At 38.7% G+C, this 22,022-nt stretch overlaps 7 protein-coding genes across 10 annotated transcripts in view; 5 read left to right on the top strand and 2 right to left on the bottom strand.

Moving 5' to 3' along the window:
- On the top strand, positions 1,094-6,762 carry LOC104720800 (kinesin-like protein KIN-7F). Of its 4 annotated transcripts, none has more exons than XM_010438685.2 (15): positions 1,094-1,304; positions 1,690-1,770; positions 2,637-2,897; positions 3,128-3,217; positions 3,307-3,407; positions 3,501-3,614; positions 3,696-3,777; positions 3,927-3,994; positions 4,077-4,142; positions 4,248-4,372; positions 4,460-4,799; positions 4,902-5,000; positions 5,127-5,759; positions 5,834-6,114; positions 6,217-6,762. In XM_010438685.2, the coding sequence occupies exons 3-15, from the start codon at positions 2,711-2,713 to the stop codon at positions 6,542-6,544; spliced, it is 2,514 nt and encodes an 837-aa protein (XP_010436987.1). In that variant the 5' UTR covers positions 1,094-1,304; positions 1,690-1,770; positions 2,637-2,710; the 3' UTR covers positions 6,545-6,762. The 4 variants fall into 4 exon arrangements, with proteins under 4 accessions (XP_010436987.1, XP_010436988.1, XP_010436989.1 ...); XM_010438686.2 differs by having other exon boundaries at positions 1,094-1,327; XM_010438687.2 differs by lacking the exon at positions 1,094-1,304 and adding an exon at positions 1,360-1,605.
- On the bottom strand, positions 7,339-8,911 carry LOC104720799 (F-box/kelch-repeat protein At4g38940-like). The gene has a single exon (XM_019233217.1). It carries the CDS (start codon positions 8,512-8,514, stop codon positions 7,384-7,386), a length of 1,131 nt encoding a protein of 376 aa, XP_019088762.1. The 5' UTR covers positions 8,515-8,911; the 3' UTR covers positions 7,339-7,383.
- Positions 9,147-10,843, bottom strand: LOC104720798 (V-type proton ATPase subunit c1). Its single transcript, XM_010438683.2, has 3 exons — positions 10,632-10,843; positions 9,839-10,124; positions 9,147-9,623 (listed from the first exon to the last, which is right to left on the bottom strand). The coding sequence occupies exons 1-3, from the start codon at positions 10,705-10,707 to the stop codon at positions 9,491-9,493; spliced, it is 495 nt and encodes a 164-aa protein (XP_010436985.1). The 5' UTR covers positions 10,708-10,843; the 3' UTR covers positions 9,147-9,490.
- On the top strand, positions 10,751-11,807 carry LOC104727474 (protein BASIC PENTACYSTEINE5-like). The gene is made up of 2 exons (XM_010446579.2): positions 10,751-10,816; positions 11,025-11,807. The coding sequence occupies exons 1-2, from the start codon at positions 10,751-10,753 to the stop codon at positions 11,799-11,801; spliced, it is 843 nt and encodes a 280-aa protein (XP_010444881.1). The 3' UTR covers positions 11,802-11,807.
- Positions 12,038-12,912, top strand: LOC109127534. The gene has a single exon (XM_019232454.1). It carries the CDS (start codon positions 12,141-12,143, stop codon positions 12,759-12,761), a length of 621 nt encoding a protein of 206 aa, XP_019087999.1. The 5' UTR covers positions 12,038-12,140; the 3' UTR covers positions 12,762-12,912.
- Positions 16,092-18,848, top strand: LOC104720797 (transcription factor RF2a-like). The gene is made up of 5 exons (XM_010438682.2): positions 16,092-16,276; positions 16,432-17,738; positions 17,816-17,948; positions 18,037-18,121; positions 18,336-18,848. Exons 2-5 carry the CDS (start codon positions 16,531-16,533, stop codon positions 18,548-18,550), a joined length of 1,641 nt encoding a protein of 546 aa, XP_010436984.1. The 5' UTR covers positions 16,092-16,276; positions 16,432-16,530; the 3' UTR covers positions 18,551-18,848.
- Positions 19,018-22,022, top strand: part of LOC104727473 (tRNA-dihydrouridine(47) synthase [NAD(P)(+)]-like) — a 7,199-nt gene continuing 4,194 nt past the window's right edge. Inside the window, exons 1-9 of the mRNA XM_019232950.1 lie at positions 19,018-19,412; positions 19,562-19,672; positions 19,820-20,047; positions 20,202-20,448; positions 20,627-20,892; positions 20,988-21,260; positions 21,380-21,661; positions 21,740-21,860; positions 21,959-22,010. Of these exons, the coding sequence (XP_019088495.1) occupies positions 19,137-19,412; positions 19,562-19,672; positions 19,820-20,047; positions 20,202-20,448; positions 20,627-20,892; positions 20,988-21,260; positions 21,380-21,661; positions 21,740-21,860; positions 21,959-22,010 (1,856 nt within the window). The 5' untranslated portion in view covers positions 19,018-19,136. The remainder of the gene's footprint in view (positions 19,413-19,561; positions 19,673-19,819; positions 20,048-20,201; positions 20,449-20,626; positions 20,893-20,987; positions 21,261-21,379; positions 21,662-21,739; positions 21,861-21,958; positions 22,011-22,022) is intronic.

The raw sequence follows: 22,022 nt of genomic DNA, 5'->3' as shown, positions 1-22,022 counted from the left end.
TTTTTTTTTTTTTTTTTGTGATGGCAGCTGAAATTGTGTTTATAGGTGCAAGTTGATGTAGGATGTGTGACTAGTTAAAGAAGAAAGTAAATTACGAACAAAAATGATATAAGAAAAAGGAAAAAAATAAGAGCCACAAGAGGAAATATAAAAAAAAAAAAAGAAAAAAAACAAAAAGGTGGGTGGGCCAAATGTCACCAGCCAATTTTTTAAAAAAATTGGTGGTCGAGAAGTAGTTGAAAGCCAACTCTCAAAACTCTACTAGTGGCCTTGGTTTAAAGTTGTTTTTGCCCATCCATATTCACATTTTCATTTAGCTACTAAAGATCTTCTTCACATTTGCGTTTGATTTTTTTTCCCCCAAAGTTAATTTTTCTCTCCATAAACATTTATTTAGCAGAAATATTATGACACTTGGTAATTGGTATCTGTAAAATTTTGACGCTATACATATTCTTAAACACAACGAATTAAAATTTTCAAATGTTAAACATATCCAAAAAAGAAAATACTTTTTAAAAATCGACATTAATAGTAGTATTATACAAGTTGCGCACTATATATTCTGTTGAGATTACGAATGGATCTCTTAATGTAGTCTTTTAGCCAAACAAACACACATTTAAACATGCCGTACACATTTCAGAGTATGTTGTAGCTTATGATGTTACTCAAGAATCAAGAATCTCAATGTAAGGATTTAACCTACCTTAGGTATCATTAATAACATAAACTAAGAAAATATTTAGTGTATCATTAATAAAACACAAAGCATGCAAATTTCACAAAAAAAAATTGATGTGAAGAAGAACACAGAAGGGAACAAAACCAAACAAAAAAAAACTTAAGGTAAAGAATCGAGAGATGAATGTTGATTTGCCTTGTACATGGAACATGGTGAGTGGTGACGGTAGCAAGCAGGGGTGGAAATTGTTGGGCTTCTACTTGTAATAATAACATATGGGCCGAGGAAAAGTCCTGTCACGAATGGGCTCTAAACAGAATGTAAAGTGAAGTGGAGGAGGTCCATGTGGCGGTTGTTCTTAGTACTAAAGATTCAGGGGTACAATGGTCATTAGATAGATTTGTCAACTCCCCTAGACGGAGGAGAGAGAGAGATAGAGAGAGGAACCGGCGAAGCGAATAGAAAAGACAAAAGAGAGAAACTATCTTTGGGGGACCAAATCATCAATCAATGCCGAGCAGAGCCGAGTGAGTGGTCGGCCCTTGACAGAAGTAAAGAAGCAGACGACGACGACGAACAGCAACAACAACTACAAACTAGTTACTAGTAGTTAGCAGGAGTGAGTTGTAAGAGCAATCCTTTGTAGGGATTTCTCTTCTCTATATCTTTCCCTTATTTTGGTTTTGGTTTTCCGGTGTCTCCAATTTTTTTGTCATTGTGCTTTCAATTCCCTACATTGTTTAGGGCCGCAACTCACTTCTCCTTCGCATTGTTGTTGTTTATACTTTTTTGAAAATTTCTCCTATAAAGCGTGAAATCAGAATTTTCCAGTCTCTTTCTTACTAATTTTCTTCTTGGGTTTACTATTACATTACTTTTTCAAATTCTGTTTGGGTTTTCTTGGTGTGTAGTTGAAACAGGTAAGAAGAAAATTGTTGAAATACAGTTAGGAATCTGTGGGTAACTAGTGTTGGTTCTGAATTCTGTAGTGTATGTTGTTGCAGATAAGAGCTTCCAGGTGCGAGAGTGAGACAAGACAATGTTATTGGAACCACATTGCCTTGAGGAAGAAGACAACTCACTAGGTAATATTCCTCTCTCTCTTTGCATGTTTCTTTTTGTTCATTTGACATGTATACGGTACTTTATATTCTTACGATTTTTTTTGTTAATGATGTTTTTAACTGCTCGCTTGATGCAATTGAAAAGTTTCAATGCGCTTTGACTAGTAAACTCGAAGCTCCTTTTAGTTTAAGTTTACCTTAAAAACACGCATTTATGACTGACCTTGTCTCCATCTCTCTCTCTCTCCATTGATGTATACAAAAACTTAATGTTATTTTAATCCAAGTCACTTTTCAAATCTTTAGAATATGTTAAACTTTTTTTTTCCTCTTACACTTTATATATGCCTTTCAGACAGAGAAGTGTGGTCTGTGGGACCATTGCGTTACCTCTTATTTGATTAAACAATGTTTTAGATTGGTAAAACGTGACTTAGTCTTCAAGCATAGTGGGTGACCATTACAGTACAGATAAAGTCGGTAATCTTTGTTTTCTTAATTAATTAATTTTTTTTTTGCTTTTTCAGTTGAGGTAGATCACCTTCTAAGTAAACTGTCTTGAACAAAACCTAATATTATAAATAACAAAAAGTCTTCTATTTTTTTTTTTTTTTGTGTTTGGTTCATTGAAATGTATAAAGTGTTCTCTTTCAGCAGAACATAGCAGCTTGTCTTTTTCTACGCATGTTTCATGTTTTAATCTCTTAGCTTTGGTTTGGTGAGATCAGATTTTTTGAGTTTGCCATTTATTTGAGTGTTGTGTGTTTAAGTCCCCCTTTTGGTTTCTTCTCAATAGTTTTATGCTTTTGAAGCTCTTTCAGCAGTTTGAAAATATATTCTGCAATAGATATCCAAGGACTCCAATCTTAGAGAAACAACTGTTTCAGGAAAACAAAGGTTTCACTGAAATCAAACCAATGTTGAGCAATTGGTAGCACTTGCTAAAGAAGAGCAGAAAGAGATGGAGAAGACACAGATGCCTGTTGCCCGAGAAGAGAAGATACTGGTTCTGGTTAGATTGAGGCCTCTAAACGAGAAGGAGATTGCATCTAATGAAGCTGCGGATTGGGAATGCATCAATGATACCACCATATTGTACAGAAACACGTTGCGCGAAGGCTCAAACTTTCCTTCTGCATATTCATTTGGTAAGAAGAGGAATAGTGCTTTAACCTCTGTGTTACTTGAACTCCAAACTAATAGCTTACCTCCTGAGTCTGAAATCCATAATGAGATATTTAGCAGCATCACAACCTCTTATAAAGGACTTAATTCATACCTAGCTTTGACCTTTGCTTTTCTATTTGAAAAGATACCACTATTCATCCGTGTGTTGACTCTGATTCCCATTCCCTGATTGATGTTTTTTTGGTAACAGATAGAGTCTACCGAGGTGAATGTCCCACCAGACAAGTTTACGAGGATGGGACCAAGGAAATCGCTCTGTCGGTTGTCAAAGGAATCAACTGTGAGTTATCTCTTCCCGTTGTTTTGCTGATGCTCGTACTGATGAAACGATATGCTAAGTTCTTGAATGACTGTAATAATGATTGACAGGTAGTATTTTTGCATATGGCCAGACGAGTAGCGGAAAGACATACACCATGTCTGGTATTACTGAATTTGCTGTGGCTGACATATTTGACTATATATTTCAGGTACAAACCTCATTACATCAGATTTTTGTTTTCCATAGTTAATACTGGTATATGTTTTTCTTATGCACCACTAATTGGATCTGGATGCTGCAGCATGAAGAAAGGGCGTTTGCCGTGAAATTTTCAGCTATAGAGATCTACAATGAGGCCATACGAGATCTGCTTAGCTCAGATGGTACATCACTGAGGCTACGAGACGATCCTGAGGTAAATGAATGTCATTTTCGTTACCGCAGGCTTTTCGTTTGTAAAGTTTTCTGACTCTCCTTGCTCTTTTTTTCTTATTAGAAAGGGACCGTTGTTGATAAAGCCACAGAGGAAACTCTGCGAGACTGGAACCATCTGAAGGAGCTTCTATCTATTTGTGAAGGTAAAGCTCAAAAGTCAAAACTCACTTTTCCATTACTATGAAGTAGCCAATGATAGTAATGGTGTTTTGCAAATGGTCTGAAACTCAGATTGTTCTTCAGAAAATGTTGTCTAAAGAAATGAGACTTACATGTTTCTTCACTTCTGCAGCACAGCGCAAGATTGGTGAAACCTCATTGAATGAGAGAAGTTCTAGATCTCATCAAATTATTAGACTGGTTAAGTTCTATCTATCACTGGATTTAACATACAAATTCTCTCGCTCTTAGCTTGGCCCTTGATTGTCCCCTTAATTTTTAGTCAGTTGAAAGCTCTGCTCGTGAGTTCTTAGGCAAAGAAAACTCCACTACCCTCATGGCGAGTGTGGTATGCTCTCATCTACAAAGCTAAACAACCTTAACTTTATGTTGGATCTTGAGGTTTTTGTTTCTCTAAATAACCGTGTCCATGTTCATCTCCCTTTACGTGCAGAATTTCATCGATCTAGCAGGAAGTGAGCGTGCATCACAGGCGATGTCAGCTGGTACTAGACTTAAGGAAGGCTGCCATATCAATCGAAGTCTGCTGACTCTTGGAACAGTGATCCGTAAACTTAGGTGTGTGAACAATACATCCTTTGAAGTACATGCTTTATTAGTTAAAATTTTATTTAATAGAACCACGTGGTTTTACACTTGTTCTAGTAAGGGAAAACAAGGGCACATCAACTTTAGAGACTCCAAGCTAACACGAATTCTACAGCCATGCTTGGGAGGGAATGCAAGAACCGCAATTATCTGCACTCTGAGCCCAGCGAGGAGTCATGTAGAGCTAACGAGGAACACTCTCTTGTTTGCGTGCTGTGCAAAGGAAGTTACCACAAAGGCGCGGATCAATGTTGTTATGTCAGACAAGGCTCTGCTGAAGCAACTACAGCGTGAGCTTGCGAGGCTCGAGACCGAACTCAGAAACCCTGCCTCCTCACCTGCCTCAAACTGTGATTGTGCGATGACGGTGAGAAAGAAGGATCTTCAGATACAAAAGGTTTGTGCTTTCATAAGTATCATTTTCAGGTTTGGTATGACATTGACTTGTTTTTGTAACTGTGGGGCGGGTTAATGCTGATTAAGAGTTCGTGTTATGCAGATGGAAAAGCAGATCACAGAGTTGACAAAACAGAGGGATCTTGCTCAATCCCGGCTTGAAGATTTCATGAGAATGGTTGAACACAATGTGGCCTCAAAGGTATTGCCGGTTCTTCCCACAATCTCACTTTATGCAACAGATACTCAATTGTTCATCACATTTGTTCCTTAGATTTCTATGGTAATTATACTAAACGGCTTGCTTATGTTTGTGCTCTGTCGTAAGCCTGTAACTCCACATTTCGGCAACCACACAGACAAGTGGGAGGATGGTTCAGTATCAGAGACATCAGGCGTGGTTGATTCAGACAGAAGGAGTTACATATCAGATGGAATGTCGACACCCCTGTCAATATCAAGAGCTTATGTTCATTCTCACTCTGACGACGAGGATCTGGCCGAAGAGTTGCCTAGGCGTTCTGAAGATCGATCAGAAGAATATTGCAGAGAAGTTCAATGCATTGAGACTGAGGAATCAGTCACTATCTATAATAACAACATAGACGAGAGAGCAGAACCTGAAAACGTTTTAGGCCGTGGTGAGGATGCTAACGGTGAAACGAGTGTAGGCCAGAACGTCAGGGTGAGAAGCTGGAACCGCAGTGATACCGTACCAGGCATGAGCACTCCGCCAGAAAACCTCGGGCCAGACTTCCTCGGAAGACCAGAGAGTCACAAGATTGCGTTTCCTGATTTAGACTTCGGTTCTAGTGTGTCGAGGAATGATTCTATGTCTTCTTGCGCGAGCGATTCCACTGGGGCTCAGAGCATCCGAACGCCTTTGGGAGAAGAGGGAGGTATCACTACCATCCGTACTTTCGTTGAAGGGCTTAAGGAAATGGCTAAGCGTCAAGGCGAGGTAAGTTTAAAAGCATATATACTGATCAATTCTTCTTTGTAGTTTACAATTCATTTTCAAGTTTTGTTTATCAGGTCTTGACTGCTGAGGATTCTGGTAAAATTGGGAGGGACATTGGTCTGGAGTCCATGGACAGAGAATTTGAGAGACAGCGGCAAGAGATTCTGGAACTATGGCAAACCTGTAACATCTCTTTGGTGCATAGAACATACTTCTACTTGCTCTTCAAAGGAGATGAGGCGGATTCAATCTACATCGGAGTAGAGCTAAGAAGACTTTTGTTTATGAAAGATAGCTTCTCTCAGGGGAACCAAGCATTGGAGGAAGGAGGAGAAACCATAACATTGGCCTCAAGGTTAGATTTTTTATTGGTGTTTGTATATAGCGTTTGGCATGTGTGGTTGCAGTTTTGTTAAGTCCTTACTCTTTTTTTTTGTGGCGTTTGGTTTTGGTAAAGCCGGAAAGCGCTTCACAGGGAGAGAAAGATGCTGAGCAAGCTTGTGGGGAAAAGGTTTTCAGAAGAAGAGAGGAGAAGAATCTATCACAAGTTTGGGATTGCGGTTAACTCCAAGCGCAGGCGTTTACAACTTGTGAACGAGCTCTGGAGCAATCCCAAAGACATGACTCAGGTTGTAGAAAGTGCAGATGTTGTAGCGAAGCTTGTGAGGTTCGCTGAGCAAGGCAGAGCCATGAAGGAGATGTTTGGTCTGACTTTTACACCTCCTTCGTTCTTGACAACTCGGAGATCGCATAGCTGGAGAAAAAGCATGCCTACACTTTTCTAACTTCTGCTTCGCCAATGACACTATGCTTTTGGGTTTCTTGTAGCAGAAGCCATCTTTTGCATATCTTCTTGGTGTCTATGCCGTTTTCTTTGCTTGTCTTTTGATTTTGAAACATACAATGTTGTAATTGATTATTTTTCTTCCTAAATTCTGGTCTGTTTACCCGTAAATACTGTCTTAGATATTTAATTTTAATTTAAAAATAACTTGTAAACACATTCTCAAATGGAAACATAATAAACAAATTCTCAGATAGGTCTTACTTTCTTTAAAGGGACATCGAGACAAAAATTTGTTGCTTCTGCCAAATAATTAACTGAAGGCAGCAAAGACGTTTTCATCTCTTCTATTTTATTGGTTGATAATGTTTACTTTCATCATTTAACCTAGGTTACAAAAATCAACATTAGATGAAGATAAAACTTAAAAGGATCCACACCCTTTCAACAGCTAGGAAATGAGGCGTATAGGATTCCCAAACAGTTTCTACAAGACATGGCGGAACCTTTCTTTTCCTAATCCACAAACAAATAAAGAAGCTGTTTGGATAGCAATGTCGTTTGCAAAGTAAAAGGCCAAATATGAGCTAGTATACTTGCAAATTGTCTAGATCCTTCTGTCACGTTAAGTTCAGAATCACTACAATAGAAGAGAAGAAGCAGCAGGGGACTCAATTGACAAATGTAAGATTGCCCCGCCCCAACCAAACACAACATCACACCATACAAACTTACGCTAATAAACAGGAGGAGGTTATGAAGCACATTATTCATAAGCTAATAGACACACACAAGTACTAACAACAGGCCGCAAAAGTTTATTTCAGATTTATCACAAGATCAGAGGACAACAGTTACACATTCCATAATGTGAAAATTCCCACCAAGCACAACATTACACCATTCAACTTTACCCCAAATCTCTCCACCAGCTCGTCTTTCCACAGCGATCTCCGCACACCAAATCTCTGTTTTCTCCGCACGCCAAATCTCTGCTTTCTCTGTTTTCTGCAAGAAGAGAACCAATCTGCCACCGTTGTAACTTGCAGTTTTCGACCACTTACAAGCCTGAGGCAACACTCCTTCAAAACCTCTCACCACTCCCCAAGAGCTCTGCTTTGGATCATAAGCTCTCAAACAATTCTTACAAACATCATAGTAATACAACACATCATCAATCACACACGCACTCGACCACTCCTTAGAATGCAGAGCCACGTCTTTATCACAAACATCCTCATTAGGCTCGTAAACAAAGCTATTGTAACAAGTCCTCATATAAATCTTACCTCCTATAGCCACACTACTGAACCATCTCTTCCCTTGCTCCCAATCTGGTCTCGAGTTAAGAGACCACGTTTCTGCATCTGTATCGAACACCATAATGCTTCTCGACGGCGATTTAAGAGGTGAAAGCGTATCTGATCCTCCAATTATATAAATCTTCCGATCAATAAGCTCCGTAACGGCAATCGCAACGGCTTTAGGCATGTTAGTTAGAGACTGAGCCGTGTGAGTTCTACAATCGATAAGCGAAACGCTCGATGTGATCTTCCAATCGCAAAATCCACCCATCACAAAGATGTTAGGACCAAGGCCTATATAGCTTCCATGAAGCGGCATGGGAGGGAGAGAAGGGATATGTACCAAACGATGATCGCCGCCGGAGAGTGTTTTTTCTCCTCCTCCGTTAGGTTTCCGGCAGAGAGTAAACCAGTGGATATCTGAGGTTTGATCTTTGGAGATTGCGACGTAGAGACATTGTTCTGTGAATCCGAGGGAGGACCGTCTTGTGTAAAGCTCCGGAGAGGAGACGAGGGATCGGAAACGCTTTGAGACTTGGGAGAGAGTTGGGTAACAGCATCTCGGGACACGGGATATGATATCGACGACGATTTCTTCAGGGAGAAGCGAAATTAGACACGGCGGCTCCGGCGGTTGTTTCTTCGGTGACCTAATTTGGGAAGACATTTTTCAGATTTTAATTGTTATTTTACCCCAATCAATAGGCGAAGGTAGACATAAAACCCTAAAATTTGTAACGGCTTTAAGGGGAATGAGAACGTACGATACGATGATCGGATTTTGACTTTTTATATTTATGATGAAAGCACACAAATGAGAGAGAGAGAGAGAGAGTAATTCAGAAAAAAGAGAGACGGTTAGAAAATTTCAAAGAGAGCTTTTTTTCAAACCAGTCAAAGACGACGGTTCGGTTCATTTCGTTATAGAAACAACACACATTTGGCTTCTCTACTAGCTAAACAGCGCAGCGTTTTTTTGTACAAAAAAAGCATTCTTCTTCCTCGGATTGAAGTGAAGCTAAAATTGGAAGCTTCCTTCAATTCGGACCGTGTTCACGTCTATCTTTTAAACACTGTATGTACATTGCATATTGGTGCTCCATGTCCCTGTTCTGTATTGAAAAATAATATATGGGCTTCGGCTGCTTAAGGTTTATCTACTTTTGTATGAGAGAAGTTTGTTTTATTTTGACTTTCAAAATAAGACAAACCTTTTCAACAACTCTATCCACGAGTAATTTGTAAGTAAAAGAGACATGTTAATGATAGAGAGCAACAAAAAAATATACTCAGAATAAATTTCATAAACAAGATGAAATCGAGTTTTCTGGTATTTATTTGAAAATGACAAAAGATAATAAATAGAGGGGTGTCTCCCACAGTTATCTTACTGGGAACATAAGAATCCGTCGCGGTCTCATTACAAACATAACAGAATGGTGAAAACGAACAACACTTTTGATGATGTGTGGTTTTTGTTTCGAGCAAGCACGTTCTTCAGAAAAAAAACATGCTACAAGGAGCAAAACCATTGTGTCTCTACTAACCTGACAAATAATATAAAGAAGATCCCGGCTCCATGAACAGACCGGCGAAAAGGGAAAGAAAGAATCATGCGGAGTTCAAGAACCGGCACTCTCTTCTCATTCGGCTCTGGACTGACCAGCTCGCGAGGACAAAATGATCCCCACGATAAGACCGTATAGAGCCAGAGCTTCAGCGAAAATGAGGATAAGAATCATACCAACGAAAAGCTTTGGCTGTTGAGCATTGGCCCTGTGATCAACCAACAAAGTTGCTTATCATCAGACGGATATATGAAGCAATAGACACTCACACACACACATGCTTTAAGATGCTAAACATATCAAATACGCCATGGCCTAGAACACCAAACTCAAGTTATCCAGGTTCATAAGGAAATGCTTGTAAGAAATTGAGTCTTTTTAGCAGAAGTGAATGTACACAAAGAAAGACGTAGAGGATCATACCTGACACCAGCATCACCAACAATACCAATGGCCATTCCAGCAGAAAGACCAGCAAGCCCACAAGCAAGACCAGAAGAAAGATGGGCATATCCGTCGAAGAGGTAGTAAGATTTAGCCTTGGGGTTAATCCCGGTACTGATGATAACAGCAATGATCAAACCGTAGATACCCAACACTCCAGCCATAACAACAGGGACAATAGACTTCATCACCAACTCGGGCCTCATGACACCCATAGATGCCACACCGACACCACTCTTTGCTGTACCATATGCAGCTCCCATGCCTAGTTAAACAGTAAAATTCACCACGTCAGGCAAATCACACAAAGATACACACTCTTTAAGATCGATCAATATGCTTTAGACTAATAATTCAGCACCCCTTGGATCTGAATAAGTATTATCTAACTGACAAGGATGAAAGCAACTAAACCACTTTGATGGTAAATAAGTAAAAGTTTTCCTTCACCAATTAATCAACAATACAGATCTAGCAGCAATGACTATAGGAATCTGATCTGCTGATGATAATACTAGAATTTTCTAAACGGATACAAGTATAGTTCAGTGAGAAGTATCGCTGCTAAGCCAAATCAAATCCAGGGGGGGGGGGGAAATAAAGGTCTTAGTATATCAATTTCAGAGCAATTACATAAGAAATATAATCAGGGACAAAGCAGATCGGTGAACTATTCAAGGCCGATCTAAAGCGCAAAACCAACAAACACAAACGAGATCAGCGAAGGATTCAGAGCGAGATATAAGAGAAGAGAGAGTAAGGAGGAAATTACAGGAGAAGACGAGGGCAGCAGCAGCGCCGAGGAAGCCGAAGAAAGGAGCGGTCTCATCGCCACTAAAGGTAGACATCTCTCAGGCGATTCTGGATCTTAAGATCTTCGTTCGTTCGACGATGGAATCTGATCTCTCTCTCAGAACTCAGATCTCTCTCCCCGTTGAATTTACTAAAAGGATCAGAGTTTTTCCGTAAGGCTAATCTGATTTGATTGATATATATTACAACAACGAAGCGCACACGTCGGGATCTCAATCCGGGTTTTACCCGTATTCGACCCATTTTATTATTTGGGCCATCATTCGGCCCACTCTATAGACGAAACACTTGATTCACATCACAGTATACTATAACCTCTCTTTTAAGCTAAGCACAAACTCTGTGTGTACAGTGGAATATGACGCCTCAGCATCAGATAAAGGAGCAGCACAATGCATTGGTGATGAATAAGAAGATCATGTCCATTCTTGCCGAGAGGGACACAGCTGTCAAGGAAAAAAACGAAGCGGTAGCAGCTAAGAAGGAAGCATTAGCCGCTCGTGATGAAGCACTTGAGCAGCGGGACAAAGCTCTCTCTGAAAGAGATACTGCCATCATGGAGAGAGAAAGTGCTTTAAATGCTCTTCAATACCGTGAAAACAATCGTGGTGGTTCCCAAACTGAAGAAGAAAGCCACTTACCATCCCTTTCCCCTATTACACCTGAAGCGGCCAACACGAGAACGACCAAAAGGAAGAAAGAGAGCAAGCAGGGAGCAAGATCAAAGGCAAAGAAAGTGGGAGAGGATCTGAACCGTCAAGCTGCGTCTCCGGGAATGAAAAGCAGAAAAGATTGGGACAGTAACGATGTCGGTTTAAACCTAGTCACATTCGATGAGACGACAATGCCAGTGCCCATGTGCACTTGCACTGGGACTGCTCGTCAGTGTTACAAATGGGGACATGGCGGGTGGCAATCATCTTGCTGCACGACCACTTTGTCTCAGTATCCACTCCTTCAGATGCCAAACAAGCGGCATTCTCGAATAGGCGGTAGGAAAATGAGCGGAGGTGTCTTCTCTAGGTTACTTAGCCGTTTAGCTGGCCAAGGGCACGATCTTTCTTCTCTGGTTGATCTCAAGGACTACTGGGCTAGGCACGGCACAAACCGCTACATCACTATCAAGTAGCCTAAATTTATGGGCCAGTCAGTAGCCACTATACAGTATATCAAGTATTGCTCTCTCTCTCTTCATCATCGCTTTTGCCTTTTGTCGTTTTAGTTTTAACAATTAGGATCAAAGGTCGAATGAAAGAATGAAGCTAGGCAGGGTCGTTACTGTGTTTTATTGTCCATATTTCCCTTAATGCAAATGTTTAGTAGTACTGTTTTGACTTGGTTCGATGTTTCTTGTAATTAATAAATATAGTTGAATTATTATTTATTTTTATTACAATTTTGAAAATCAAAACCTCAACAATTATATCGCAAAATCTTAACAACTTTAACAAAGAATTAGGGAAAACAAATGTATATTAGTAGTAAAAAAAAAAGCTTAAACGACTTTACTCCCATCTCTTTCACAGTTTCACTCAAAAGAAAAAGAGAGGACATGGTCCAAATGCCAAACAAGGCCGCCAGTAGTCCACCAAAGCGATGGCTTGAACGCATCAAAACATTCTTTGATGTTCCTAACCCGAGACTTGCTAGAATTCTATATATAAGCAGTTTTGCAACATTCTTCTCGGGGATTGCGTTTGCTTTTGAATGGACATTTCACGGCAAGAACCATAGAGGATTCCAATGGATCATCTACTACGCCTTGTCCCTGATCATTCTACCTATTATCATCTGGGTCGGTCTCGGTATCACCATGATTGTTACCTCAAGCCACCACGTGTCAACGCAAGTTGCTAGCGTAGCAGTTGGAGAAGAAGAGTGTGTCAACAACAACAACAGTTCTGCCGGGAAGAGTGGAAATGAAGAAACTATAGAAAACAATTGTGAGAGGTTGGCGATTGTGGTTGATGATATGGATCGAGAAAAGTGCAACGGGAAGGTACTTGAGAATAAGACCTCAACCGCAAAGCTAAAACGCACAGTTTCATTCCCATTGCATAGTCAAGTGCGATCATGTCGGACTAGGTGAGTCTTCTCTCCGATTCGCAGCCATCAATCCATCTTCCAAAAGTTAAAGAAACAAAAAATGTTCTTCTTATTAGAATTGTCCTTATTGTTATCCGACGCATCTATTAGCTGATTGTTGTGTCGTGTTTCATTTGAATAAATTGTTACACCGGTCTGAGGGAGTGACGAAAAAATAATAATGTCTTAAATCACAGATTCGCCACGTGTCAACGGTGGTGAGTCCACCAAATGCAATAATGAGGGATAATATAACTAGGTCCCACATGTGTACCCATCTAACGGATGTACAAGAAACCACGTGGGTTCGATCGGCGGAGTTGTCGCCAAGTTTGGTTTTGTTTTCAGTTTGAAGAAGATAAGCTATAAACTTGTAGGGTCCGCCTGCCTCGACCTATACTATACGTATTCTACATATATATATATATATTTTTTTTTTTTTCAAAACCTACAAATTAAATTTTTCTTGTGCGACTACTTCAAAGTTTTCGGATTTTACTTGTGTATAGTAGTTTATGTGTGGTTAATTTGTTGTTAAAATTTAATTAACCACTTGTTTTTTCTTCAATTTTTTATTTTGAAAAAGGTTGTTTAACTTATTCAAATAGAAATAATTATATTAGGTGAACTGAATCTCCTTATACAAGGATTTTTGTTATCCTGAAACCAAAAAAGAAATGTTTAATTTCACCAAAAGAGTATATTTTTATATTCGTTTTATTGGAAAAAGTTATATTCCAAACTTTTTTATTTTGTTAAAAAAATATTCCAAACTTTGGATGCATGTAAGCATGTGCGACCAATTTGATGGTTATGGACGATGTATCATTTGCATTTGCCAAGAATTATAAACTAGGAAACAAATACCAAACATATATGTGTTTAAGGGCATTCTCATAAAATATACATATTATAATTACGTGTAGAAATCAATAATCTAATTTTACAGTGCATGCATAACACTGTTTGTGATATTAGTTCTGTAAAAGAAAAAGATTGTAGAAAAAGAACAAATATATATACATTATTCGCCGAAAAAGAACACTGCACACACGGTAATAGTAATCCGATAAATATGTTTGGCTCACATTTAGATGGGTGGATCATTTCCATTGCATATACAAACTGTACATTGTCATTGGTTTCATTTTCAAAACGTGCAACCTAGTTTCGATTAATATATACTACTCCATAGATAGACGTTGTTCGGTTTCTGTTAATTAATTGTAACACGACCATTTTATTAAATATGACTACGACTTAATCCACGTGATTTACACCCTTAATTACGACTTTCAGTTATCCATTTCACACGCAGATTTATGCCTCTCTTTTGTGAAAATAAATGCTTTTAATTATCTTGAATATTTTATGTCAAATCTAGTGGAGTATTATATACTCCTAGTTATTATTTGAAATTGAATCCACTTTAGACCGAATTGTAGGAATTCCATTCAAAAGTATTATAATAGTGTTAAATTTCGTCTACAATAAACGAAAACTACTTTTAATTATATTATCAAATCAGCTAATAAGTAATACTATAACTCGACGTAAAAAAATCTTCCCTGGGTTAATATGCTACTATATATGGAATAAATATGTGAAAGAATTTTTTTATTATTAATTTTTAATGATTTGTGTAGTTCATCATAAATCGGTAGTTCAACTGACTTAGCTCAAAATAAATTAGGTTTTAAGAAATTTCGGACCATGTTTTAAGATTCGAACACTAATCGCTAGGAAAATAATATAATAACAATGATAATATGTTCTGATCCTTGACTCCAAAATATATATAGTGTTCGACTCAAAAACTTTTCGGGTTTTCAATTATGGCTCGTCTTATTTTTTAGTTGACGGCAAGACTATTGAGTTGTATATATCCACGGACNTTTTTTTTTTTTTTTTTTTTGGACAAACCGGACCACGATAGTTCATGTTTAATTTTATAACTATTAAACATACATTGCCGAATAAAATATGATAGTGTTTAGAATCAAATAATGAGATGTAAGATATTTATGAGAAACATGGAGGGAGGTGGTTATAAGAGTCAATAATATTTGTTGTGTGGTGGGGCTCATGTAATTAAAGACAAATGAATATATAAATTATATTGATAGGTGCATGAAATTTAGATCTTAAAATTTTGTTTACGAAGATTGTAAAATTAATCAAAGTGGCTACCACCACCGTCAGACAATTTTTGGCATTTTTGCAACAATTTTTTGCTATATAGCCTCTATGTTGATCACTAAATTTGTAAACAAAATGTAATGTGGTATCTAGATTGTAAATAAGTGGAAGTTTTTTAAAGCTGTGAGATCTTTTTCCTAATACTAGAAACAAAAATCCATCATAAAAAGGAACATTTAATCTACAACTACACAACACATCTAACAATATTGGGAAACTTTATCGTTGGGAGAAAAAAGTTTCTTTGATATTAGTTTCCTGATAAAGAGAATCAGAATAAATGTAATTAATACACATATGATTAACAACGTGATTGATCGCCAAAACAAAAATAAAAAATCGATATATGTCGTCGTATGTACTTTTACAAATTAAACGTTGCAGCATGAGATCAACACAGACGGATCTCTAAAATTCCTAAACAAAAACATATCTTGGAATTTGAAGAAGAGATCGACTTGGTGTAGTAGACAGAGAAATCGGGAACAAATCTTTTCAATATGGCGGTCCATTACATAATATTTTAACGGATCATATAAGGAAAGGCAAAGGCATGCCGAAAATTAAAAACAAAATACAAAGAATAGCTTTTATATTGTACACATGACAACATAACGAGGACAGAATCTTTCGTCTAGCAAAATAATGTCAAATGTGGTCGGGATACAAATTGAATCCATATGACCATATTAGGGTGCGTGTAATAATTTTCAAAATATATGTTAAAGATTTACCATATCGAATATATATGTTAAATTCATATACGATACGCATTAGTCAAAAAAAGGATTTGACATAAACGGCTACAAATAAGATAATACTACTTACTATAAACTTTTAGGATAGAATTGTATTAAATTGAAAGTATTGGGGAGGGATTGTGGTTAAAATTCACGCGTTTTGTTGGGTGTTTTCTAGTATTCTCTCTCTCTTCTTCTCATGAAATCCGTGTCTATTGTTTTTTTTTTAATAGACTCTCTCTCTTTTTTCTTTTTTTTNTTTTTTTTCTTGCTCGACTCGTGCCAAAAAAAAAAAAAAAGTCGTTGTGTCTTTTTGAGTTTTTACTATTTTTTCGAGAAACAAATAATATTATATTATAAGGGGAGAGAAAATCGCGGAGGAAAAAAAAAAGAAAAGAAAGAGAAGAAAATGGCCGTCTGTGATTATTCTCTATAATTTCTAGAGAGAGAGAGAAGAAAAAGATTAGTCTTTTTTATTTTTTATTTTGCTTCTTGAAAGAAAAATAAAGAATAAAAGTAGCAGTAATAATACGTTCTCGCCATTTGCGCCATTGATTAATTCAAGTGCGTTGAAGTAGAGGTAAACCACACCACACCACTTGCTTCTTCTTCTTCTTCTGCATTTCAAAAGCTCTAATTTTTTTTCTTCTCTATGCAATCAAATTGATGCAATTCAATTTTATTCTTCTTTCCATTGATAATACTAACTAAGGTTCTGTTTTTACACAACAAAAGCTTTGATCTTTTAGGGTTTTCTCGAGTGTGGTGTGATTCAGTAAAACTGCATTATTATACATCCGTGGTCCAAATTTCGATCTGATCTCCGGTGAAGCAATGGGTGATACAGAGAAGTGTAGTAACACAACTGATCATATGATCCACAGACTTCACTCTTCTCTCGGTACCTCTTCTTCTTCCATTCCCAAACATGCTTCCTCCCCAATCCATCAGCAGCAGCTCGATTTAAACCCTAATTTCCTCCGCTCTTCTACTACTACTACTCCTCAATTCTCCAACTGTGCCAAACGAATCGGTGTTCCTCCCTCTCACCCTAACTTAATCCCACCACCGACTTCTCCTTTTTCTCAGATCCCTACCTCCCGACAACAACCCTCTTCTCTCCATTCTCATTCACGTTCACTGTCTCAGCCCAACTCGTTCTTCTCCTTCGACTCTTTGCCTCCTTTAAGCCCTTCTCCCTTCCGCGATTCTCTCTCCTCCGCCGCTCAACTACCAGATCACGATGTCTCCATGGAGGATCCAGATTCCGCCGCCTTTTCTTCGCCCTTCACCAGGTGTAATAACTCCACCTCTTCCGTAAGACCCGGTGAGAGTCTACCTCCCAGGAAGTCTCATAGACGCTCCAGCAGTGATATTCCCACCGGCTTTAATAATTCGCTGCCTCCAAGACCCTTGGAGAGGTCTTTCTCTGGTGGGGAATGTGCTGATTGGTCAAAGTCTGCTCCTTTCGTCAAGAAGGAGTCCAGCTGCGAAAGGGAAGGCGTTGGAGACAGAGAAGCCATGGATGATCTCTTCTCTGCGTATATGAATCTTGAAAACATTGATGTATTGAACTCCTCCGAAGCTGAGGATAGCAAGAACGGAGGAGGTACTAATAATAATGAGAATCGGGATGATATGGAGAGCAGCAGGGCAAGCGGGAACAAGACTAATAATGGTAGTAGTGATACGGAAGGAGAGAGCAGCAGTGTGAATGAGAGTGCTAATACAGGAGTCAAGAGAAGAGCCGCTGGAGGAGATATTGCTCCTACCACCAGACATTACAGGAGTGTTTCTGTCGACAGCTGTTTCATGGACAAGTTTTCTTTTGGTGAGGAATCGCTCAAGCCGCCTCTTTCTCCCGGTACTATCTCGAGGAAAGTTTCCCCTACTAACTCGGTTGATGGGAATTCGGGTGCTGCTGCTGCTGCTTTCAGCATTGAGTTTAAAAACGGTGAGTTTACTGCTGCGGAATTGAAGAAGATCATGGCTAATGATAAACTAGCTGAGATGGCTATGTCTGATCCTAAGCGTGTCAAAAGGTATATATTGAATCTTTCTTTACTTGTGTTATATGATCGGGTTTCTCGGATGTTTATGCAATGTTCCTCTTTTTCAGAATCTTGGCAAACCGTCAGTCAGCAGCACGATCAAAGGAGAGGAAGATGCGGTACATTGTTGAATTGGAACACAAAGTGCAGACTCTTCAGACCGAGGCTACTACATTGTCTGCTCAGCTCACGCTTTTGCAGGTGCGTGGTCTACAATGTTGTAATAGCGCCTTAGGTTTGTCTATATCTTTTTTGTTTCTAACGATTTTAGTTATACTGCATTATACAGAGAGATATGATTGGGCTGACAAATCAGAACAATGAGCTCAAGTTCCGTCTTCAAGCAATGGAGCAACAAGCACGTCTTCGTGATGGTACGCATTTCTCCTCAAATTATATTAATTCTTTTGTTCAATGGTTTACAATATCATTGAGACATGATCTCACTCATATGCATCTGAATCGGTACAACATTGAAGAAATCTATACATGTTGTATTTGAACCTTAATGACAAAATCTCTGTTTTGTTGTAAACATTTTGCCCTGAATGAATGTAAAAAAGATTGATCCCGGTTTTTCCATGGCAGCTCTGAACGAAGCACTGAATGGGGAAGTCCAGCGACTGAAACTGGCAATCGGTGAGACCAGCCACAACGAATCTGAGAGATCAAAGATGCAATCACTCAACGCTGAGATGTTCCAGCAACTCAACATCAGCCAGTTAAGACAGCAGCCACAACAGTCTCAGCAGAACCAGAATGGAACCATGGCGTTGGCAACAAAACCTGAATCTAATGAATAGAGAGCAGACAAGTTGTTGCGGTGGTGGTTGGATCAAAAGGGTTGGAGTTTTTAGTTTTGAAGTTACATATCAAAATCAAACATTATATTTTTTATTTATGTGCAGAGTCAGTTGAATTTACATATACTACTATATCATATAAGACGTAATAAGTCCAAGAGATTTAATTTTACAGTATGTTATTTTAGAAAGAAAAAAATTCAATTTATGGTAGATAGGTATGAAACTGGTCATATATGTAATGAAGGTTCAAGAGTTTGAACTTGAGAGACAAAACCTCTCTGTTTGTTTTGTTTTATTTAAGTTTGGTTTCTCTGTCTCTTCTTCTGTTGTTTGTATTTTTTCCTCTCTATCTGTCTTTTTCTTTTAATTTGGAATTTGTAGCTAACAAACTGGGCCTCGTATTTTTGGCCCATTAAAAAGCAACCCATTAATGTGTTCACTTCCACTTCCTTCCAAAACGCCGTTTGTGTCGTCGTTTTCGTGTCTCTGCAAAAAAATATCTAAAACCCTAAACAACAACACTCTCCATCACTCGCTTCTTGTACCTTTAGAATCTTTCCGGCGACGACGGAGCTTGTCCGCTATGTCGGATGCAGTAGCGGAGCTCGCGGCGGGTTCAAGTATTGGAGGAGATGCAAAGCCTGATTCTTCTGAATCGACGACGAAACAGTTCTCTGTGTATGAAGCGACTTCGGAAGAGCTTATAGAACGATCAATGGCACCAATAAAGAAGGAGTTCCTATGTCCTCCACCAAGTCGTTCCCTGAAGCAAAACGACGTCGCCGAATTTAAGGCGCCTCAGTCTGGCTTGGTCCAGGAGAAGAAATCAAAACGACAGCTCAAACGGGAACGCCGCGAGGTATCTCATTCATCTCACTTTTTACAAGTATACAGAGTGTAATGAGTAGATGTGATAAGCATTACATAATCATGACACTGAAGGCTTTCAAGGTTATGTTGGTTAAGCTTTGAATCTTATAACCGAACCTGGCATGGTCTTTCTTGCAGCAATCTACCATCAATCTCTGCCCGCAAGTTGCGAGAACAGAAGATGTTAATTCCTGTCAGTATAAAGATAATTGCCGGTTTAATCATGATATTGAAGCTTTCAAGGCTCAGGTACTCACTTTTGCAGTTTACTGATGCTGATTTGGTTTGTGAAGTGGGTGGATTGAATGAACATGGTTTGATTTTGTGTGATTGAGCTTGGAGGATGATATTGAGAAAGAAATTAAACTGACAATATTTTTTTTCTTGAAACTGCAGAAACCAGATGATATAGAGGGGCAATGCCCATTTGTGGCATCTGAGATGAAGTGTGCATATGGTTTATCTTGTAGATTCTTAGGCACTCACAGAGATATTGCTGGTAATTCAGATGGGAAGGAAAAAACAGAGATGAACTTTTTTAACAAAGAGACACAGAGGCTTCTGTGGAAGAATAAGATGACTTTTATCAACGCAGATGCGAAGCTCAAGTCCCTTGGTCTATTGGTATGTCGTACATAGTATTATTTCGTTTATTTTCATTATTTTTGTGTGTGTTTGTACAGTGTCTCTGGCATGTCATATACTGCAATTTCACTTCTATATATCTCTTACCATGAGACCTGAGTGATTATTCTCTTTGTTTCATTACAATTTCTAGGGGCATGCCAAAAAAAGCAATGCTGCTGAAGAAACTAACGCAGAAAAAACTCAAAATGGTGCGAACGTTACTCAAGCAACTGAAGTAGCGGTTAACTCAGTTGTCAGCTCTGAGCCTACATCAGAAATGATAGAAGATGTTGATATTCCTGGACCATTAGAAACTGAGGAAGTTCGTCCTATGAAAAAGGCAAAATCTGAGGACGAAGAGAAAGTTAAACCTGGAGATGTTGCTGGAGTTAATGATGGTTAGGCTCTCACTTCTCTACACCAAAATGCCAATGAACTTTTGCTGGATAGTCTTAGATAGTTGCATAGTTTCAGTACATATAATTATATAGCTATATATTTAAGAGAAAAAAGTTGAAATAAGAAGGGTGTGGATGAGAAAATATCCTAATGTCCCAGTAAACTGGATTGATACAGGCGTGAAAGTGGAAGAGGAAACAAAAAAGAATGGGTATTCTACTTCAAAAGGTGACGTAGAAGATGAGGATAGCATCAAAATTGTTGAAACTGATGGTAGTCTAAAGTTGCAGCCTCGCGAAAAGAAAAAGCTTATTGATTTTAGGGATAAGTTGTACCTTGCACCCCTAACAACTGTGGGCAATCTTCCCTTCCGAAGACTTTGCAAAGTGTTGGGAGCAGATGTGACTTGTGGTGAGATGGCTATGTGCACAAATCTTTTGCAGGTTAGGCCAATAATTGTACCCTCAGCTATGCTGACAGAATAACTAAACCTTGTTTTTTTGTAATATTTTGAAAACCTGCAAGTGTTGTTTTGTAGGGCCAAGCTTCGGAATGGGCTCTGCTTAGACGGCATTCATCGGAAGATCTGTTCGGTGTTCAGATTTGCGGTTCTTTTCCTGACACAGTGTCGCGCACAGTTGAACTTATAGACCGAGAATGCACTGTTGATTTCATAGACATCAACATGGGTTGTCCGATAGATATGGTTGTCAACAGAAGTGCCGGTTCAGCTCTTCTTAACAAACCATTAAGAATGAAGAACATCGTGGAAGTTTCTTCTTCCATTGTTGAAACACCTATCACTATCAAGGTAACTGTCTAAGCAAATCTGAAATGATATCGCCTTTCATATGAAACTGTAACATTAGTGGATGTGAATGTGTTGGTATTATAACCATTCTTTACTTGTCCGATCCTATTTGGTGCCAGGTACGTACGGCATTCTTTGAGGGTAAGAATCGGATAGATTCATTAATTGCAGATATCGGAAACTGGGGAGCCACTGCAGTGACTATTCATGGGCGATCAAGACAGCAACGTTATAGCAAGTCTGCGGATTGGGACTATATATACCAGTGTAGCAAAAACGCTTCCACTAACCTACAAGTTATAGGAAATGGAGATGTGTACTCTTATTTAGACTGGAACAAACACAAGTCTGACTGTCCTGAGTTGTCTAGCTGCATGATTGCTCGTGGAGCATTAATCAAGGTGTGTGTATGACCATATAATATCAGCTTATTCCTAGTAAATCATTCGATAGTCTCAATGGGCTTTTTACTTATGCAGCCTTGGATATTTACTGAAATCAAAGAGCAACGTCACTGGGACATTACCTCAGGTGAAAGACTTAACATCTTGAAGGACTTTGTACGTTTTGGTCTTCAACATTGGGGATCCGACAATAAAGGTAAAAAAACACAAGGCCTGGAATTGAAATTACGTTATGCTGGTTTGTTCTGCCCCTTGTGGCTAAATGCTCTGCCGTTATCTTAATTTTTCAAACAGGAGTTGAGACAACTAGGCATTTCTTGCTGGAGTGGCTAAGCTACACGTTTAGGTACATACCTGT

Source organism: Camelina sativa, chromosome 11 (genome assembly GCF_000633955.1).
Source record: "Camelina sativa cultivar DH55 chromosome 11, Cs, whole genome shotgun sequence".
Classification (NCBI taxonomy): domain Eukaryota; kingdom Viridiplantae; phylum Streptophyta; class Magnoliopsida; order Brassicales; family Brassicaceae; genus Camelina; species Camelina sativa.
This window is presented reverse-complemented; position numbering and strand designations above follow the sequence as displayed.

Coding starts and splice junctions, on each gene's coding strand:
- LOC104720800 (XM_010438685.2), top strand. CDS start 2,711: ATGGAGAAGACACAGATGCCTGTTGCCCGAGAAGAGAAGATACTGGTT. Junction 5,001..5,126: donor AACACAATGTGGCCTCAAAG/GTATTGCCGGTT, acceptor CTCTGTCGTAAG/CCTGTAACTCCACATTTCGG. Junction 5,760..5,833: donor TGGCTAAGCGTCAAGGCGAG/GTAAGTTTAAAA, acceptor TTTGTTTATCAG/GTCTTGACTGCTGAGGATTC.
- LOC104720799 (XM_019233217.1), bottom strand. CDS start 8,514: ATGTCTTCCCAAATTAGGTCACCGAAGAAACAACCGCCGGAGCCGCCG.
- LOC104720798 (XM_010438683.2), bottom strand. CDS start 10,707: ATGTCTACCTTTAGTGGCGATGAGACCGCTCCTTTCTTCGGCTTCCTC. Junction 10,125..10,631: donor TGCTGCCCTCGTCTTCTCCT/GTAATTTCCTCC, acceptor CTGTTTAACTAG/GCATGGGAGCTGCATATGGT. Junction 9,624..9,838: donor GTTGGTGATGCTGGTGTCAG/GTATGATCCTCT, acceptor GGTTGATCACAG/GGCCAATGCTCAACAGCCAA.
- LOC104727474 (XM_010446579.2), top strand. CDS start 10,751: ATGGAATCTGATCTCTCTCTCAGAACTCAGATCTCTCTCCCCGTTGAA. Junction 10,817..11,024: donor AATTTACTAAAAGGATCAGA/GTTTTTCCGTAA, acceptor CTGTGTGTACAG/TGGAATATGACGCCTCAGCA.
- LOC109127534 (XM_019232454.1), top strand. CDS start 12,141: ATGTATATTAGTAGTAAAAAAAAAAGCTTAAACGACTTTACTCCCATC.
- LOC104720797 (XM_010438682.2), top strand. CDS start 16,531: ATGGGTGATACAGAGAAGTGTAGTAACACAACTGATCATATGATCCAC. Junction 17,739..17,815: donor GATCCTAAGCGTGTCAAAAG/GTATATATTGAA, acceptor CCTCTTTTTCAG/AATCTTGGCAAACCGTCAGT. Junction 17,949..18,036: donor CTCAGCTCACGCTTTTGCAG/GTGCGTGGTCTA, acceptor TGCATTATACAG/AGAGATATGATTGGGCTGAC.